The sequence below is a fragment of the Coffea arabica genome, chromosome 3c (assembly GCF_036785885.1).
Source record: "Coffea arabica cultivar ET-39 chromosome 3c, Coffea Arabica ET-39 HiFi, whole genome shotgun sequence".
NCBI classification, from domain to species: Eukaryota; Viridiplantae; Streptophyta; class Magnoliopsida; order Gentianales; family Rubiaceae; genus Coffea; species Coffea arabica.
In genome coordinates, this window is record NC_092314.1 from 40,804,524 (window position 1) to 40,825,974 (window position 21,451).

Sequence of the window (21,451 nt, forward strand, 5' to 3'; positions counted from 1 at the left end):
CATAAAATGGTGAAATGCAAAATGCCTTCATGAACTATATATTCGGTTACAATTTCCCCCCTAAATTGTTTTTAAAGGCACTTCGCTCCCTCCCTCTCCCCCCTCTTGATATATTTGGACAAATCTATCCCTTCTATCTTAAGCATTCTTGCTTTTCGTTAAAAAATTATAATGTCTTCTGCTACATGATTCTTTGTGCTAACAAATAATATTAAAACCCTTGATTCAAGCAAAATTGATCCTAGAGTAGTTCCTGTCCATTTTGTGATAGAATACTCAAATATCAGAGAATTGGACCACTATCTGGATCATTTGTTGACAATTAAAGAAAAATTGACCATAGTTGGACAGGGGTCTAAAAAATCCTGTCAAAATTATTTGTGTTAAGCAGTGATTAGAGAAAAAGATTCCGTCAATAATTGAGCCATAAATCAAGAAGGCCAAGAAATTCAAGTAGGGGAGGAAAAAATTATTTGTGAAGGTACGTACATTATTTTTTGAGTTGCCATGACAAACAAGGAATTTATTAATGGTAAAAGCTTAAATTTTGTACACGTACTCTTAGTACTGATGAAAAAAGATCTGAATGAGTAGCAAAAATGGAATACTATCTCAAAAGGTGTGATTTGGATAATATTTTTGAAATAAATTTTAGTAGTAGTTTGTCAAAAGAGGTTAAGAAAAAGAAGGTAAAGTTGCTTTTCAAAATTATAAAAAAAATCTATAATTGGCGAATTTTATAAAATACTCTTTTTTAGTTCTCAATCACCTCGATTGTTTTGGTTGACTATTTTCTATACTTTAACAAATTTTTTGTATGAATCTAATCACATGTTAAAACTTGATTTGGAATGGCAGGTCAACCATTGACTTATTTGGCTACCTTTTGATACTTAAGAAAAACCTGTAATATGAGGTGTGAGATCATTGCAAAATGAGCAGAATTTACAGTGATCGTGATGAATAAGGTAATAGTAACTAAGCAATTTTATTTCATTTTCCTTTTTTCTCTTCAAGATAACAATTTCAACACGCCCCGTACTAATTGATAAGACCCCTAATGCCCCATCATGTGATCGGTCGGGTTCAATGTTTTGTTAAAGTTAAGTGTCCTTCTTGTCCTTCCAGAAGAGAATCTAGACTTCTCTAGGCTGATGGTTACACCACAAACCAGTGTAAAAAAGGCAATTGGAGGCGTTGTGGCCTGTCTGTGAACAGTGACTACAACGACGAGGCGCATCGGGACATCGACGATCCATTTGGTTATGTATTCTTGCAATGGCCTTAGGACCAGGTCTCTTTTGTTTAATTCTTCCTACATCATCGCAACTCTGAAGAGATCCAATAAGCTGAATCCGGTAGAGGTTGAAACTGTCCTTGAAGCGAAGATTGTCATGCTGAAAATGTGTGCACATGACCTACCAAATGGTACGGATTTGTACCCGACCTATAACAAGCTGCAAATACGTGCGAGCATGGAAATCTAAGTTTAGCCCACTTGCCACATGTACATGTGTCATTCCCAAACTTAATAATCTGCGCATTGCCACCCTTTCCATTATCGCGTCGACCAGTAGTAACGCAATAAATTCCGCCTCTATGATCATATACTTGGATTGAGTGTGTCCTTGCTTTTAGTTCATTTTCCAAAAATGGCTTTCATATTTCTTTCGGAAAAGCATACATGGTGTTGAAGGCCAATTTCCACTTCGACGTAAAGACTTCAACAATTTGATTAAAAGTGAACTGTACGCATGCTGTTATTTGTAATAATCGAGCATTGCGCAATACATTGTTGAAGCACTCAGCTACGTTCGTTGATGTGTGGTCCCACCGATATCCCCCATCCTTGCATAATGTCTATTGTTCCGGTTTTACAGAACCACCATTCAACCATTTATACGCCTCTTCATTTAACAACCATATTTGTTCCATAAATGCCTCATATTTTTTGGCTTGATTTGCTGCACCGGCAGCCCACATAAGATCCTTCAATCTGGACAATGATAATTAATCGATGATTAAACTCATATTTAGTAGGTATTCATGCTATGTATTCCGAATGTAATATTCAAAAATATATATACCTTTGATTTCGAAAATTTTGGGACCTCTGCACGTGTATTAAATAGTATCGGTGCACGGCCAACGGTTCTTTCCACTCTGGTAAAGTATTCATAGCATGTGTTATGCCCTTGTGCCTATCCGAAATAACGCAAATATTTTCCACCTCACGGCACACATGACGTCGCAAATGCGACATGAACCATGTCCAACTCCGATTTGTCTCTTCATCTACAAGTGCGAATGCAAGTGGCCACTGCCGATTGGAGGCATCAAAACCAACAGCAACCAATAATTTTGCTTTGTATGTACCCTTCATAAATGTGCCGTCAACACAAATAACTAGCTTAAGGTGTCGAAATGACTCGATTACCGGCCCAAATGCCCAAAACACGTAATGAAAGATGATGCATCCAGTACTACTTTGCGGATGGTGCTTCCACTCAACAACTGTTCCAGGATTGGCTTTAACCAATTCCTGCATGTACGTAGGGAGCGCAGCTATAGAAGTTGGCCAATCACCATACACAATATCAATCGCACGTCGCCTAGCATACCATGCTTTTTTGTACGAAACATCCGTATCAAAAGCACGTTTAATGCTCGTTTGTATTTCTTTGATGGCATATAACGGACCATTCTGGACGTAATGTATTATGTACTCGGCTATGAGTTCCAAACTCAACTGTCGGTGGTCATTGGAATTCGAAACTCGCACACACGTGTGTTCCTTCACAAATGTTACAATTTTCCATATGTTATGTGTGCATCTTAGAGTGGCTCTTAGCTGCCAATTGCATGGAAGCGAAGCACTATGGGACTTGCAGCGGACATACCAAGTCATCGGTTTACTTTCTCGCACTTTGAACTCCTTGTTGTGCTTGATCGACCAAAGTTTGACAGCTCTCTACACGTCGTTCTTTGTTTCAAAAACCATTCCCAATCTAAACTCCTTTGTCCACTCATTCCACACATTGCACTCCGCCGAAACTCCTTTCTTAAATGGATCAAAATTCAGTGAGGCTTGCACACCTTCAAGATCATTTAGTTGGGCTGGTATATGATATGAGGTCGATGGACCGACAGCCGATTGAACCGGCTGATTGTCAGATTCTTCATCTATTTGATCCTGCTTATCATCGTCCGAATCATCACCGTCTGGTTCTGGTTCCGTGTCTTGATCAACATTAACTCCTTCACTCTCTGGTATGGTCGATAGAATTGTCGGATTGAAAATTTCCGTTTGAGGCAACTCATCAAAAGAACGATTTATCATCCTTGCACTTTTAGTTACCTCAGTACAAAACATACTGTTTGACTCATTTTCAAAATCATTCTCGAGTAATGATGTTTGTCCACCCTCATGGTCACTTTGAATATGATAGGTTCGTGGCTCTACTTCTGCATATATCTCACATGCCGTGTGTGGTGACATCGACTTCATCAACCTATATAGTAAAAGCATGAAAGGATTCGGTGGTTGTGCTGATGTGGCTGCATTTCATTCGCTGGAGGGTCGTTGTCCATCACGTGGGGCTCGCGTGTTTTTGCTGGGAGAAGAATTCGGATTCTTGCTTTTGTCCGCTGGGAGGAGAAGTGCAATTCCTGTTTTTTGTCCGAGAGACGAAAATGAAGACCAGCTGACCTGCTGAGCTGAATGTGGCTCAATGTGCTGACCTGCTGAGACGAAAGTGATGGGCTCAATGTGGGTTTCCATGGTTTTACGATTTTGCCCTTTTTTTTAAAAAAACAGATGCACCGTTGTTTGTTGCTGAGCTCAACCTATTATCCACTAGATCCAATCTAAGACGTGCAGTAGCAGAGAAAATCACATCAATTGAAGGTTGGTTAGTGGCTCGAGGATTTCTACCATCAAATTCTTATCTTCTTCCTCCCCTGATTTCTGTACGATTGCGAATAGGGCTTGGTAAACACTCTCCATACCTGTCACTTACTTTCTTCTCTTATCAAACTCACCGACGGACCAACAATTCTTCCATACCTCTCCGATTTTTTCTGTATTGTTTTCTCTAAAAATTAAGGTCAACAACAGCCACAGATGACCTTCAATTTTCTAGCTTTTGTTTCTGATCTTTTTAGATGAGATGAGCTACAAATAACTTGTAGATTTACTCAACTTTTCTCTGTTCTTCCGATGGTCTTTATTTGCTTAAAAATTAATAAAGCTTGGTTTAATATCTCTGTTAGTCAATTATTTTCTTAGCGATAAGAACTTTGATCTTCTAATCTTTATATCTTAAGATTTTTTATTTTATTTTATGTCTCTTATGTTTTATTTATCCGATTTCCTAAATTTTATAGTATTATCTTTGCAGGAAAAAGATGAAAACTTTTATGGGATGCAAATGCAAGTACTTGTGGATATATTCCATCCTTTTCTGTCCTCCAAAGGTCTGTTCTGCTTTATTTATCTATTGATTTATTTGTTTATTTATTTTTTGCCGATAAAAACTTTGTCCTTTTAATTTCGGTCTGTACTCTCAAATCACTTGAAGTTTTTATTTTGTCTTTTATTTTATTGGATTATACTATTATTTTTATAGAGAGGAAGATGAATTTATTAGGTTTTAGCTAAAAAATAGGCATGAACATCAATGTTTTCCTCTGTAAACATTTTTTCTGGTGCTGTTTGACAGAAAGTATGAGTTATAGTGGTTTTCTTAAAGCATTCTAGAAGCATTTAATCCCTAAAACACCTATGCACTCTAGAGCCCCTGTTGTAGAAACACTGATTGCTTCTTTTCTTGGCGCACATTCATTTGTGATTTTTCCCGTCTTTTTACTTCGTTTATACTTTCATATTACAATTTGCATTTTTACAGAGTGAGGAAGAAAAGGAAGAACAACCTCTGTGGTAAGAAACTTTTTAGCCAACAAGTTTTTTGCTCTGGTTTGTTTCCCTTTTCAATTTGTGACCTTCCCTCTTTCCCTCTATGACAGAAATTTGTGGAGGATGGCAAAAAATTGTGGTAAAACTCCTGCTCCTATTTTTTTCATGGTACTTTGGGCCTTTTGTTTTTAGATTTTAATATTCTTCTCTTAAATACTAGCTTTGAGTGAATCCTTTTACCTATCAAAATGAAATCTGCCAAAATTATATCAAGTGCATCTATTAAATCAGAAGCTAAATGATAAATAACATTAACTAATATGGAACAAAAGGATCGAGGTTAAGACTTTTCACTTTCACTTTTACAGAGAAGTTTAAAGATTTTCCAAAGAAACCTCTAAGCTGGTTCAGGAATCATTTTTTGCTCAGTTAAAAGTTGAATCCTTTTGTTCTTTTCTTGTTTTTTCACTGAATATGGGACCTGGTCTTCATGCAATTTCTGTCTCTGCATCTTTTAGGACAAGTCAATATTTCTAAAGTAGTATATGTTTGAGAGTAAGACTAGAGAGATGATTGTCTACACAACCGAAGGTACTTTGCCATTGCAATTTCTCAGGGATAAATTTTGCCCCATCAGATTTTTATCTCTGACCTTTTCTTTCTTCTTTTTTCTTTTTCTGGTATCCACTACAGGAAGAAGCAATCTTTGTTTGTGGTCCAAGAATAAACAAATGGTGAAGATAGCCTTTAAGTAGGTGTTTGTTCACCTTTTATTGTTATTTTTCCTTTTTTGGGTTTTAATGATAGTATAAGTTCTAATTAATTGAGGTTCTGTTTAATTGATAGGTGAGAATACCTTAAACTAGGTGACTTGGTTGAGCAGATATTTTGCACATCCGTATTTGGAATTCCATAGCATGTCAGCTTCCTTATTTGGCAATCTAGATAGACTATTTTGTAGTGTGAAAATGTCATCTTCTTTTGATGGGCTTTTGAATAACGAATCATTAGTTTCTTTTCATTGATTAATTTTATAGATTGATTACACTTATGTTGTTAGAGTAAGTTTTACTTGGTAATAAATTTGTATATTTCATCTTTAACCTTTTGGGTTCATTTCTTGAACTCCAATATTTATAGGTATAAACTTGTTGAAAAAAGGATGAGAGGCATTGGCAGTGTGAGGAGGGACGTAAAAGAAAAGAAGAAAGGTGTGCGAAAAAGTGCAAGTTGAAATACTGATACTGAAATCATTATGGTCATTACTGTAATGATTAAAATGTTAAGAAAAAGCTAGAGATTGAGTTTCAAGAAAAGACCCTTGGGTTACTTGGCGCTAAGATAGGCATTTGTCATTTAAGTTTCCTATTCTTTGGGAAATTCACTATTATTTGACCATTTGTGTTTGGTTGACTGTATCATTGATAGCTATTTAATGTACCTTGTCTTTACTCCTCGCAGCTAAAATGGATTGATGAGGATTTCCTGAGCTATGACTTTGAGTTCAACATTTTGTTGACTTGCAAAATTTGTTAAGAGAATTTTCTTCATTTTCCTTGGAATATGTTTCTGCTGTTCTATGTGCAGGTTATTAGTCAAGATATGGAGATTAAAGGACCTCATTTAAAACATCTGACACTTCTTTAGGCTTTGTTGTTCTAAGCCCAATCAGATATCTTTATACTTACTGTTATTTGATTGTGTGGCTTGAGTTCAAATTAAGTAAATTATTTGAGAGAATGCTTAATGATTTGTTTGGCTTGTTTTGCTTAGCAATGAGTCAAAGCCCAAAGAGTGGAAGAACTCTTACCGTTTCCCTTGCATTATCATGATTGAAGTGTCATGCACCCCTAGAATCAAGATTGGAATTATTTCTATGTCTGTCTTGCATGGATCTACAGTGATTATTTATTAGCCTCATTTTTGGATACATATTATTGTAGACATTATGTACCTTTTACATTTTAAATAAGAGGTTTCGTTTGTAAAGATAGTGACCAACTTTTGTTTCAATGCATCATATTGTGTATATTGGATCTATTATGTACTTCCTAATTTTGTCCAGTTACGGTGGGTTGTATTCTTAATGACACTGAATTGCAATTTTTACTTACCTCTTTAATTCAATAATTCTTTTTACTAATTATATGCCTCCTAATTGTATGGCCTCAAATAATTCAACATCTGTCATCACAACAATTTGCAAGTTAGATGGCCAGGATTGGGCAATTTGCATGCTTTCACCGTTTTCCTGCTACCTTTTTCCGCATAATCAGTAATTAATTTCATATAAATGGCCTGTTATGGCATGAAACTCAAGTGCGCCAAGAATTCCACCTTTCTATTTATCAACTGGTTATTTCATTCTCCCAACAATAAACTTCGGTTAGGAAACGTTTCCTTTGACTGTGAAGATAGATTGTTGCACGGAGGATCCTTTTTCAGAAATATGAACCTCCTTCATTCTCAGTGTACACCTACTTTCGTACCATGTATCACACTTCCATTCTCCTGACCAGAGTTGTTGCGTTAGTTGTTCCGATATTTTCATGTTACATGCAAAGAATTGGATAAACAACATAGAAACGATTGAACAACATCAAAATTAATGCTCACTGTAAATTTAAAAACACCACCGATAATCAATCCTTTGCAGAATAATAGAAAAAATTAATAGTGTTTACTTATTGTTTAATATTTTTGAATCTCCCATTTATTTTTCCCAACACTTCATCCCATCTCTACATGAAACAAAATCATACTGATGAGCTTCAATTTTATTCGCCTCAATTATTTTCTTTTCGATCTTTTTCTCGACACCATGTTAGATGCAAACCTTTATTTACTCGCATTTTCTTACAACATTGCTTATTTAAAAGCTTAATCATTTTATAACCAAATAACTTAAATGCAATGCATACGATTTATGATATCTCTACTTGAAAATCTGGGCATTTTCTGGGCAACATGAAATTAACACCGCGCAACGCGCGGTGATCCCCTCCTAGTATGATATAGTGTATCAATGTCATCTTCGCGTTCCAATTGCACTCCAGCAAATATGTCTTGGCCAACAGCATTTCTAAACTATAGATTCAACTTGCAAATATTCCGATCTAATTGCATGTAGGTGTACACTCTATCCACCAATTCATCATAACTTATTCGATGTTTCACTAAAATAGCTTTTTTACACCGTGGAGGTTCATATGCGAATGATCCTCCGGTCTCGTTTTTTCTGCCTCCCCAATAAAATTGAAACACCAATGCAAGATCCATTGACATTTTTTCCTAATCTTACGAATATTTTTATGTCAACTTATTTCTTTTAACAACTTATCATAATTACAAATATTAATGCAATAAACGTTTTCATTGGTAATAGCACCACTAATAAAATAATCATCAATATCAAATAAATAAATAAAAATAAATTTATCAAACAAATAGTATTATTTACATTATTAGAGTAATGATTTTCTTTAATTAGTCATAGGTATTATTAGACTATGCTTGTAGTACTGTAACTTATATTTTTAAAACTATTAGTATTACTTATTGTTTATTATTCATATTAATATTACTAAACTATAGATTAATAGTACTGGTATTATTAATGTATCAATTAATATCTCACTATCTCATATTGTATTATTGTTATTTTTACTATACAATTTTAAACACTCAGTATTTACTATTTATTATTTATTACTTACTATTTATTATTAACTATTAACTATTTATCATTTACCATTTATTATTTACCGTTTACTATTTACTATTTTTCCTTTACTATTTACCATTTACCATTTACATTATCAGTTACTTTTTACTTTTTACTATTTATCATTTACTATTTACTACTTACCACTTATTATTTACAATTTATTATTTATTATTTACTATTTACTATTTAACATTTATCATTTATCTTTTATCACTTACTATTTACTATTTACTATTTAACATCTACCATTATTTACTTTTTATTCATCATTCGCCTAAACGACTACTGCATTGATAAAATTAATTCTAAAATCCGTCAATAAATAATCTTTAAAAAACTTCTTTAGTAACCATAAAAGGCTAACCTTATCATTTGACTTTTAAATAATCTTAAATGTAAATATTAATTCACCTGCCAACGATTATTAAATGTTAAAAACTATCACCTTTTATTCATCTGACCTTTAATATCAATAAATAATCATTTAATAATATATCTTACTATTAATATTCATTATTAATTCACCTAAAAGACTTGTAGGCAAACCATAAATAAATCATAAATAAAAGACTACTGCAAACCATAAATAAAAGACTACTGCAAACTATAAATAGATATCTCATTCCAAAATTAAATAAATGTAAAGTAGCATAATATTTAGAACTTAACATAACTGCAAATATAATACAAATATTATTAACAAAATTATTAAATAAACTAACCTGGTCAGTGATATGTTGTTTCTTTACAAAATTTCTTTCCGATCCACCCCTCAAATTGCAACGTTGCTTTCCTGAATCATCGTCTTAATCGATCAGCTATTCTAAAAAATTTAGGAGAAATATAAGATGAGGACCACCAGAAAGGGAAAGCTAAGAAAAATTTGTGAAAACGATGAAGAAGAAGATGAGGACCACACCAGAAAAAGAAAGAAAGCGAAGGAAGTATGTTTTCTCAAGTGAATATATAGAGAAGAGAGAAATGTTGAGGTTGTCCGTAAAGACGGGGCAGAATAGTTATTGTTGGCAAACAAATAATTGTAGTACTGCATTGACTACAAATTGTTTTTGACTAAATACTTAACTTTGATTAGTTTAGTTTAAAAAAAAAATTAGTGCATGACCGTTGGCCTTTTTTATTCAATGACAACCATTGGATATGTTGGGTTGGTGGGGTTGACGGTGGAAAAACTGTCATCGCAATCAAGATTTGCGGTTTTATTTTAAAAATATTATTTTTCAATTAAATTAAGCCATCTCACTTTAAAGAAAATATTTTGATCGACAGCGTCCGTTGATCACAATGTGGGAAAAAAAATTCTACTCGACGCCGCAAATCAAATTTGGGGCGTCAATAAAAAAAATTTTTTACGCCGCAAATCAAGTAGCAAATACGAAAAAAATTATTTAGTGCCTCCTCTCCGCATGAGGCAAATAATTTGGCCTCAAACAAAAAAGTGAAAAAGTAGTCTGACATATGGAGAAAAAGTCAAAAAGTACTACTCTCTCCGGTCCACAAATAATTTTGGTCTCAAGCAATAAAATTCAAAAAGTCATCTGACATCTCAACAAAAGTCAAAAGTTGCTTCTGACATCCTGTAAAATCATGGTCAGGCTTTAAGGCCAATGAGCGGCGAAGCGTTGTTATTTTAAAAAAAAAAACCGAACCAAAAAATGAAACCAAAATAAATGAAAATTAAAACTCTTTTTCTAGTCGCCTCCACTCCTAATTGCAGCGACCCCTTAACCAGCAAAATTCCCCACACAACCCCAATTTTGTGAACTTTTTCAAAATCGACAATATACTAAGAAATTCGCCTAAGATCAACAGTTATTCTTCTTATTCTCTTTGTTTAATTTATGATAAGAAAATATCGTTTCATGTTAAAAACTCTTATACCTAAAAAAAAAGCTCAAATATATATATATATATATATATATATATATATATATATATATATGTTTACGCACGCGCGGGGAGACAGCGGTAGAGTGGGTCCAAAATGGCAACAGTTTTTTAATACTACTTTAAATATACATGCACAAATATGAAAACAATCCAGTTTGTCATCATCCAATCTACTTGAATTTCTAAACAGACGGTATGCGGAACACAGCCCTTGGAGAGTACAATTATCTCACTTCGCTTATAGAACGACACATTTTCTTGTATGACTTTCCCATCTAACAAATAGAGCCGAATAGATTGACAATGACCACAATGACCATTTGCCTGCTTTAATAAGTTTAGTGTTTTTTATGAAACTATTTTTCTTTCATCAATGGATATTAAAATTAAGGGTTAATTATATTTACCTCCCTGAGGTATGGCCAAACTACAAACTAAACCCTGAGACCAAACTACTGAAGAACCCTTCGATTACACAAAAGCTTAACAAACGTTGACTGCTTGATATTAAACGAAAAAGTCAGTGAATGTCCTAAACTGCTCACAAGCTTATTCCCATTTACGTCTTTAACTCTTCTCTTCCTCAGGGATTGAAACCAACAGAGTTGCAAAATTGTTAGTTGCACAATACTTCGTTGTTCGTGTAGAGTGGATTTAAATGGGCACACACTCACTAGCTGCTTATCAAAAATACTCCTTGCTGCTTCTTCTTCTATTAAAACACTACTATTTCTTCACAAATTGTCAGCCTTAGATTCAATCAAAAGTAGGAAAAATAAAGAAAAATAAAAAACACGAATTGCAATACCTATCAAAATATAGATCTTGCAATTTAACTACCAAAACCAAATCTTTAGTTCAAATGATTGTCCTCTTGACGTGAGATTTGAATGATGAACCCTGTTTATGAGGTAGTGAAGAAGAGATTCTGTGCATTGCTCATGAGTCGTGGCTAAGATGGGATATGGTTTTGCTTGTGATTTTTGTGGTATCAAATTTTGCTGACTTCTTGTTTCTATTTTGTCAGCTTTGCTTCTCTTGAATGTGACAAAGAATTGGGTTGCCACGATTTGGTTTCGTATACGGCAATTATATGTCTATTTTTTGTGGGTTTTTAAGGGAGAGGATAGAAAACGTAGGTTATGGTGTTAAAAAGGGGGAGGGTTGGGTTGGGTGGTACGGGGGAGGGAGTGTAAGTGAGAGGTCCCGGGTTCGAGTCCTCTTGCTTATACTAAAAAAAAAAAAAAAAGGTTATGGTGTTAAAAGATGAATGAATTTGCAATAGTTTGAAATTGGGAGTGTGTTAGAGATGAGTGATAACTTGAAGATAAGAACAGGAGCAATTAAGGTTTCGAGGAGTACGATGAGATCTATGGACGGCAGGAAATCTTTTTCTTTGTTAATTTTTTTATTCTTTCCCGTATCTAATAACGAGTTTACTTGTTTTTTATGCAATGAGTTTCAAGTCAGACTAATTTTTCTTTGTATGTTAAGTTTCTGATTAATTTTTCTTTTGTATTTGAACTTCCTTTTTATTATTTTCTGCAATTTCCATAGTTATAATATTTTCATTTATCTATCAATTTTTAAAGTTTAGATATTGGGATAAAGATTTATTTTGTTCAATTATCTTTATGTTTTCTCCATTAAACTCTCTCAATTTTTATTTTTGCAACTTTTTCTTTTTTTTTTGTGTGAATTTTATTTATTGTTGTCAGTAGAGGGTAAATTTGTCATTTTATTTGTTCTATTTATTGGCTCTTGATAGTATTATTGACAAGGGAGGCAAATGTAATTTAGTTAAACCTCAAGATTTGGTTCATAGTTTGGTCAAACCTTAACGGAGACAAATGTAATTAACCCCAAAATTAACCCACAAGGCCCTTTAGCCCATTTTAATAACTTAATTTATATTTGACTAGACTATTTTACTTCGATCAAAAGAAAGTTTGAAGAGTCCAGCGATGCACATGCCATTGTTAGCCCTAAATAAATAAGGGATAATTTTAGAAGCCTCCTCTGAGATTTTCAATAATTTCACTCGGCCCCCTTGAAATTTACATAATTACAGAAACCTCCCTTGATGTAATAAAAAGACAACAATGCCCTTCATTAATTGTCAACTCATTGAAAAACTCTATCAAATATTAAAGCTCTCTCATCTATTATCAATCAATAATTCAAACTATAGTTTTTCTCATTTAACTATCTATCCTCTTTCTCCTACATCCATTTTCCTTTTAAAATCATTTATTTATTATTATCAACTAAATGTGTACTGTTGCCACTAATAAAATCATTATATACACCAAACCACCAATATGTACATATCTTGGTATATATTTATATCTTACCATGAAAACAAAATGTTCTTGGTATATATTTATAACAGCATTGTGTTTCTATTGTTGATTTATAATTATTAATGTTATTCCTATATAGAGAATTTGATTGATTTTGAACTCTGTGCCAATGGAATATATTGGATATTGATATTAGTAGTAATGGTTTAGATTATTTTGTATTAAAAAAGTGGCAGCCATGGGATTAAAATTTAGGGATATTAATGAATATTTTTGTGTATTAAGTAAAATATTATATTGATATGAGATTATAGGAAAACTTTTGAGTATCTGATGTAGTGTTTATAGTTGGTACAATGGTCAACATAAAAAATTTTTAGATAAAAGAGGAACATTAGAACAAAGCTAAGTGTTTATTTAATGGTGATTTGGATGTTGATGGATAGGTATTAGTGATAGCAAGTAAAGATAAATGAAATAGAGATTGTGAACCATTTTTTTCCTTTACATTTTTTTTGTGAATTATAACTCAAGGGCATTATAGGAATTTTGAGAAAAAGTATAGCCTTTTGCGCCTAAAATGTTACTTAAATAGTGAAAATAGGTAAGGTAGGTGTAATTTTTAGAACTTGAGGGGAGCTTTCTGCAATTGTACAAAACTGAGGGGAGGTATGTGAAATTAACCCAATAAATAATTAAACCATGAGAACTTTTGTTTAATACAAAATAACACAAAGTTTACCCTTACAAATCCAGCCAAAATGTATTCCGAATCATTCAAGTCTTAATATAATTTGTTTGACCAGATAGCAAAGTGCAACAGATCTACATCGCACGAAGTGCCTTTTTTTGGGCCTATTGCAGTGTAAATGAAAAGGTCTTTTTTTTTAATAATTTTTTGTGTGAAATAGCAGCAATTTCAGGCACTAGAGATATGTGAATGCATAAGAAGTTAGAGCTCCACAAAAAATATATAAGTAAAAGAATAAAAAACAAAAAGATTTGTACTTCAATTCTACAAGTGAGACTCTAAGTCTAATTAAGAAAAAAAGCATAAAGGCAGAGCTCGAGAGTCAAATTAAAACTTTACAATTACTTGATTGATGACCCTATTGATTAATTCCAATGTTCAAGAAACCAAAAGGAGGTATGGAACTCAAGAGCATTAAGAAATAAGGATCGAGGGCACGGTACTTCGTTCGCAATTGTATGACCATATTTGTACAATCATTTGACCTGCAAAAATGCCATAACAAAACGATGGGTGAAGTAGGAAAGATTTTCTTAGGATCTGTTTGGATGAGGGATTTGAGTGGATTTGGATTTGAAATCCACCTATCAATTGGAGAAATTTCAAAGCTCAAAATTATATAGTGGAGAGAATGACATAAAATATGCATCCGTAATTTATCTCAAGGAGGAAGCATGTTTGGCCAAAAGACTCATTGGCTTGGTTTAAATTGACAATACCGTAGAATAAATAGTCCTAATGTTTCAGGTTATATGACCATATAATTCAATTTAGGGTAAAATATACTTTACTCCTGTGGTTTAACACTTTTCCACATAAACTCTTTGAGGATTGTAAAGCTATATAACCCTTTCATAATTTGGATTAAAGTGTCAAAATAACAGAATTTGCATTCTATGACAGAGTCAATTAAAATATAAAAAATACTCCTTTGTAAACTTGAAATTATTAATTACCAATAGGGGGTTATGTTATATTTTGAAAATTATAACGGGATTATATGGTAAGTACTAAATTATAAGGGAGTTATGTGATAAAATTCAAAACTATTGGACGTTTATATATTTTAATTATTTCAACTATTTTAGTTTTTAAACAGGCGTATTTTCTATATTTTATTGGATTTCGTTACAAATGATTATTTCAGTCAATTTGACACTTCGTTCAAACTATAAAGGGATTAAATATAACTTTTAAAATTTTAGAAAAATCATTTGAAAAATTATTAAATCACATGGGAGTAAAGCGTATTTTATCCTTAAAAGTTGTTAAAGATGACAAGACAAATCAGGTACGATGTTATCTAAGAGTGCATCGCAAAGTTTATGAACCACGAGCCTTTCATCCCGTATCTCATTCGGAATTGTGTTCTTTGGGGTCATGCAACCGAAATTATTGCCACCTACCCGTAATCATCGAGTGAAGTTATTACCACCAACATCCCTTTCATTCAGCCATCTTATCCCAAAATCTTATCCGGAACGTGTTTTTTGTGAATGTCTACTGAGATAATCCACATCGGATATCGGAAGAAGAAAGAAATGAAATATAAGTTTCGGTCCTTTGAATTATTAATAATTTTGAATTAACACAAAGTTTCAATTCAAAAAGTTATTGGGCCAATCTAGTAAATTTGAAGGTATTAAAACAAATCTCATGTGATCTCTGTGCTGGATTCTCTAAAATCTGCGTGCGACTAAGTGGATAGTTATGACCAAATTTTGCAAGGACGTAAAATTTTTAAGGGGAAGGATTGAATGAGATGTCTCATATTTAAAATAGGAAGAAGAACTAAATCAAATATAAGTTCGACCCCATCAAATTACTAATAAATTTGGATTAATCATTTTGAACACATAATTTTAGCTCAAAAAGTTAATGGGTCACACCAGTGAATCCAAGGGGTTACATCTACCGTTTCATTCAGCACTATATATATATGCATGTGTGCAAAAGTTTACGCACTCAGGATCTCACACCAAATGGCTTTTAAGCATTCTTTCTTCGTTGTTCTTGTGCTCCTTGCATCTAGTTAGTCTCTCATACTTATTTTGTTTTATCATTTGTATACAGTCATAATTAACACAATAGTCTCTCTCTCTCTCTCTCTCTCTAAGCATATTTCATATAGTATTCAAATTATTCGTATCATCTAATATGAAAGGAAGGAAATAGTATCATGAGAGAGCAAAAAAATTATTGCAAGGACATTTTTTTGGGGGGAGGGGTGGCACAAAAAGTGCCTATTAGAGAAGTTTAGGGGGGTAAAATGCAACTACGGTGAAAGTTCATGGAGATTTAATGCATTTAATCTAATTGAATTGTTAGTTTGTCTTTAAATTCAATTAGAGTATTAATTACTAGTAGAACCCAATTACCATCCATTACTAGCTAATTTCCTACTAAGATTTTTTTTTTTTTAAATTTCTTTTGTAGGTGTGGTGCTGGGGCAAGATGAAGCTGGGGAAGCTACAGAAACCACCAATGCTGTCAAAACTGCATCAAGAAAAATGCTGCCAATTGGAGGACAGATTATAAAAATGCTTGGCGTTGGAGTTCATGATGGTCAGGAAGGGGAATGTTCACCCGCCGGGAAACCCTGCAGACCAGTGCGCTGTTGTGATTCCTGTCTGTGCATCGTCGATTACCCTACGCATGTGGGTACCTGTCGTGGTAACTGCTGAATCAAGCTAAAGCTCCAAGCTAAAATGCTGCTGGCATCTAAGGGAACAATTAGCAAATTGTTCTCGCCGTTACATAAATAAATGGAAGCATGGTTCTAGTGTAGTATGTTATCTCCAGCTGTTGAATAAAATATTGTAAATGGATTTTCAGTCGGAAATCCATTTCTTTTGTGTATGAACTTCCTTTTTATTATTTTCTGCAATTTCCATTCTTATGTTTTCTTTTATCTATCAATTTTTAAAGTTTAGGCGTTGGGATAAAGATTTATTTTGTTCAATTATCTTTCTGTTCTCTCTATTAAACTCTGTCGATTTTTATTTTTGCAACTTTTTCTTTTTTTTGTGAATTTTATTTATTGTTGTGAGTAGAGGGTAAATTTATCAGTTTATTTGTTCTATTTATTGGCTCTTGACAGTATTATTGACAAGGGAGGAACATGCCGTTGTTAGCTCCAAATAAATAATTAACCATGAGAACTTTTGTTTAATACAAAATAAACACAGAGTTTACCCTTACAAATCCAGCCAAAATGCATTCCGAATCATTCATGTCTTAACATAATTTGTTTGATGAGATAGCAAAGTGCAACTGATCTACATAGGATGAAGTGTCTTTTTTTTTTTTTTTTTTTTCGGAGAGACTGGCTTTTGGGCCTATTGCCGTGTAAACGGAAATGTCTTTTTTTTTTCCAATAATTTTTTGTGTGAAATAGCAGCAATTTCAGGAACTAGAGACATGTGAATGCATAGGAAGTTAGAGCTCCACAAAAAATATATAAGTAAAAGAATAAAAGACAAAAAGATTTGTACTTCAATTCTTCAACTGAGACTCTAAGTCTAATTAAGAAAAAAAAAAGCATAAAGGAAGAGTTCAAGAGTCAAATTAAAACTTTACAATTACTTGATTGATGACCCTATTGATTAATTCCAATGTTCAAGAAACTAAAAGGAGGTATGGAACTCAAGAGCATTAAGAAATCAGGATCAAGGGCATGGTACTTCGTTTGCAATTGCATGACCATATTTGTAAAATCATTTGAACTGCAAAAATGCCATAACAAAACGATGGGTGAAGTAGGAAAGATTTATATCTGTTGTTGTAATCTCTCACTATGAGAGCCTCTTTCTCTCTATTCTAGAGAGAGAAATCTCCCTCCTATGGGAGTCGTGCTTTTCTCTAACAAATTTTCAAAAAATCTCGAATCCCAAAATAACAGATCCTATTCATCAAATTTTCTTTCCTATTTTAGCATTCATTCCAAATTAGTAGTTTGAGCTAAGTACATGAATCTACCTTAGATTAGCCTAAACATTTACAGTTGATAGCCATATAATTCATCAATAAGTTCGCGGGAGGTGTTGCTTTGTGATTGCTGTTGAGCTTTCTTTCTATTCTTTTGTTGTTTTGCTTCTTCTGTTTTGTCTGGTACTTTTCAGGTTGCTCAGCTAGATCGTTGATCTAGGGGCTTAGCAGTGTATTCAAGGAGACGATGCTTGGGAAGCTGGAAAACGGTGATGATTTCTGGAGCTGAACTGGTTCTGCAACAATTTGGAACTGGCTGCAGCTTAGACCGTGGGATCTTCGAAAATGGAACACATAGAAGAGATAATGAGGAAATTCACCTTATCTGAGAATGAGAGCGAGGGAGTTTGTCTAGGGAATGAGGATTTGGAAAAAGGTGTAAATGAGTGCAGATTGAGTCTAATAGGGAGAGTGTGGGGGGAAAAAATAGCTAACAAAACTGGTATGAGGAGTTTTGCTACTAATGTGTGGCCTCAGTTGAGAAACGTAAAAATTACAGAGGTCAAGGTCAATATGTTTCAATTTGTTTTTGAGTCTAAAAAGGATATTGAGTTGGTGCTTAGCAAAAGACCTTGGATATATGATGGCTAGCCTCTGGTTTTACTGGAATGGCAGGCAGATTTAGAGGAGAAGGAGCAGGCGTTTAGTAGGACTTTAGTGTGGGTTCAAATTTGGAATTTACCTCTCCACTGGGTTACTAAGGAGGATGGGCGTAAAATAGGTGGAATATTTGCAGGGGTTAGAGAGGTCATTATTCCTCAGGGAGGAGGCAAGGAAGGTAAGCATCTCAAAATCTTAGCTGAAGTGAATCTTAAAGAGCCTCTGCCTAGAGGTACTATGGTGAAAAGTAATGAAGGAACCAGATGGATTGAGTTTAGGTATGAGAAATGCCCTGATTTTTGCTTCAACTGTGGACTGATAGGACATAATGAGAGAATCTGCAATAGGAAAGGGGTAAACGTGGATAGGTGACAGGTGCCGAACCTGTGCAATAATAAATACCTACTCAAGAAAATTACAAAATTTGTATATAGCGGTGAGTAGGGTCGAATCCACAGGGACTGGAAATAATTCGTTTCTTCTCAAATTCAGAGTATGGGGAGTTTTTGATGGGAGGAAAATAAAAAATGAAATAAAACAAACAAAATTCAAAACTAACTCACAAAGCACAATTTACTAAATATAGCAATTAACAAAAGTTCTACCCAAAGGATCAACTACTCAGGTACGGTCCAATTAAATGATCATCGATGCAAAGATATTTCATCCATTCATCACTAGGTTGGTTATAGTTATCAACAAGCTCTGACAACCAGTTCTTCCTTACTTTTTCGACAGTCAAGGTACGACCATTGACTGCTTCTCTAACCAGATAACAACCCTAGGTACGACTGTAGGAATTTAATTACCCAATTGCATTGAAGCTCGAAGAACCCAACCCTAACCAATAAACACGCTAAGAGAGTTTATTTAAACTAGATCTTACGCTTCCCCATCATAAAGCTAATTATGGTGGTTGCCACGAGGTGTTAACTAAATGAACAATTACGGATTCTATTTAATTAACGTGGCAGTAGGCTATTAAATTAAATCAAATACCCGGCCGTTGATATTCAATTAATAAAATACTCATGAACAATTAATTCAGGAAACGCACGAATAGCAATAAATTGGAAGAAATAGTGAAGATTCGATTAGATCTCACAGATATTATGGACCGCGCCCTCGCGTCAACCTTTGGGTATATGAGGAAATTAGCCGCTCCTCATCGCATTAATTTCACGTGATTCAATTGACATCATCCGCACAATTACCCAAGAATCAATTGCCCAGAAATAGGGAGGATGAATTAATCGAAGAAACAATCAACGAAAAACCTGGCTTCGTCTTGTATTGGAGCCGCAATTACAAAGCAAAAGCCAACGGAGAATTGTCAAAGGCGAAAGGAACGAATTCAAGAGTCAGAGTCGCATAAAGCAAAAACTACGGAAAAGAAGAAAGTCTCCAATGTCTGACCCAAAGCCGCAAAAGAAACAAAAGAAAAGCGTCTAACCCCAAAATTGCAAAAAGTAAAACTAAAGCTAACAGAAGTGATCCCCCGAATCTTCCTTTTTTCCTCTTTTTTATAGCCGCCGTAAGTAGTATTCCTCCCAGGAAGAGGCTTTTGCCTAAGGGGCGCTGATCCCACGCTTCAGGTTCACGTGGACCGGGGTCCGGCTTTTCGGTAACGTCCACCTTGTCTGGTGTGACCACGCCCTGAAATGAGAAGTCTTCTGGAAATTTACCTCAAGATATCATTTTTAATGCTAACCACCTACAAGTCACACAAATATCAAATATGAGTGAAATTTCATTTCTTAGCACCATGAATAGCCAAAATTAGGACAAGATGACAATGCAAAATGTGCCAAATAACTGCTCTATCAATAGGGAGAGTCAGTATGGTAACTGGCTTCGAGCCAATTTCCCTAGGAGTCCAAGGAAGAAAGGCAGGAATGATAGGGAAGAGGAAACATCAGGGAAATAAGGGTATAGGGATCAAAGCTCAGATGGGGAAACTGGGAGCCAACTGTATCCTCTACTTACCTACACTAAAGAATTCCATAGGGGGAACGGGAAGACAGATATTCAATCCAATGAGAAGGAGAACTGGGGACCAGCAGTTAGGGGGGCCAAAGAGAAGCGTGGAATGGGAGGCAGAAGGGTGAGGGGATTAGTAAGTATGTGGTAGGGGAGCAAGAGAGTAAGCATGGAGGACAGGTTTTAGAGGAGGTAAAGGAGTTAGTAGAAGTAGAAAAAGGAGGAGACTTGCTGATGCTCAAGGCAGTGGATGTGGGGAGTGCAGTGGAGGGAGGGAGTGGCAAGGATAAGATGTGGATTGATGGTGAGAACAACCACTATTTGCACAGGGGTAGGAGTATGAAGGAGGGGGTAAAGGGAGGGAGGGAAGATCAGCAGGAAGGCCAGGGTAATAAAACCGGCACGGGGAAGTATAGGATCAGTAAGACATGGAAGAGACTGGTGCAGGAGGTGGGAAAGAGGAAGCCTTTGACTAAGATTGAAACTGCACAGAATGGCATGGAAATAGGGAAGAGAAGAAAGGGAGCAGGTGGGGGTGAGCTGGAAAGGAACCTGAGGAAGGCTGAGTGTAAGAAGAAAGCCAGGCTGATTGAAGGGGTTAGAATGTGGTGATGCTGTATAAGGTGGTGGAGCCCTCCCTTAATGGGGCTCCTACCCCTCAATGAGAACTCTGGTGTGGAACTATCGAGGTGTGGGGAGCCCCTTGACAGTTCTCCAACTTAAGGAACTTGTACAAGTCCACTCTCCATCTCTGATATTCTTATCAGAGACAAAAAAGAAAAAGACCTTCATAAATAGTGTTAAGCAATGGGTAAAGTTTGATGATCTGTTTGTAGTAGACCCTGTGGGGATTGCAGGTGGTTTAGCTGTGATCTGGAAGAGGGATATATGGGTGAAAAGTATCTTATTTACTAGTTTTACTATAGAGTTACTTATAGGGGATCAGGGAGGTAGTCGAGATTGGTGGTGTGTGTGTGCCTATGCCAGTTCAGATGATAAGATTAGGGTGTAGCAATGGAGGGTGTTAGAGAGGAGAACACAGATTTGGGGTGGTTGTTGGTCTTAAATGAGAGATTTGAACGATATCACCTATAATAGAGAGAAGTGGGGGGGTAGAATCAGGCCTGCTAGCGGTTTTGAAAGTTTCACTGGTTTCATTAATAGGGCTGGCCTGATAGATATTGGCTTTGAGGGAGTGCCTTGGACCTAGTGTAATAACTGGGACAATGAAGGAGTGATTGAGGAAAGGAATGATAGAGTGATGGGTACTAAGCAGTGGT

General features: G+C 34.9%; 1 protein-coding gene and 2 long non-coding RNA genes across 6 annotated transcripts; 2 read left to right on the forward strand and 1 right to left on the reverse strand.

The window, feature by feature from the left end:
• Positions 1-1,057: 1,057 nt before the first annotated feature.
• On the reverse strand, positions 1,058-2,908 carry LOC113735939 (uncharacterized). Its single transcript, XM_027262900.2, has 3 exons — positions 2,088-2,908; positions 1,879-1,996; positions 1,058-1,315 (listed from the first exon to the last, which is right to left on the reverse strand). The coding sequence occupies exons 1-3, from the start codon at positions 2,906-2,908 to the stop codon at positions 1,058-1,060; spliced, it is 1,197 nt and encodes a 398-aa protein (XP_027118701.2).
• A 948-nt stretch (positions 2,909-3,856) lies between these two features.
• On the forward strand, positions 3,857-6,144 carry LOC113735070 (uncharacterized). 4 transcript variants are annotated; one of them, XR_003459508.2, is made up of 5 exons: positions 3,857-3,991; positions 4,401-4,476; positions 4,908-4,939; positions 5,026-5,054; positions 6,056-6,144. It is a non-coding gene; the product is annotated as an uncharacterized lncRNA (long non-coding RNA). The 4 variants fall into 4 exon arrangements; XR_011841737.1 differs by having other exon boundaries at positions 3,861-3,907; XR_011841738.1 differs by lacking the exon at positions 3,857-3,991 and adding an exon at positions 4,051-4,187.
• Positions 6,145-15,555: 9,411 nt separating this feature from the next.
• Positions 15,556-16,463, forward strand: LOC140038147 (uncharacterized). Its single transcript, XR_011841968.1, has 2 exons — positions 15,556-15,635; positions 16,041-16,463. It is a non-coding gene; the product is annotated as an uncharacterized lncRNA (long non-coding RNA).
• Positions 16,464-21,451: the final 4,988 nt, after the last annotated feature.

Excerpts from the sequence above, each read along its gene's own strand:
- LOC113735939 (XM_027262900.2), bottom strand. The coding sequence starts at position 2,908 with ATGACTTGGTATGTCCGCTGCAAGTCCCATAGTGCTTCGCTTCCATGC. Across the intron at positions 1,997-2,087 it reads CAAAATTTTCGAAATCAAAG|ATTGAAGGATCTTATGTGGG; the intron begins GTATATATATTT and ends ATCATTGTCCAG. Across the intron at positions 1,316-1,878 it reads AATGGTTGAATGGTGGTTCT|GAAGAATTAAACAAAAGAGA; the intron begins GTAAAACCGGAA and ends GCGATGATGTAG.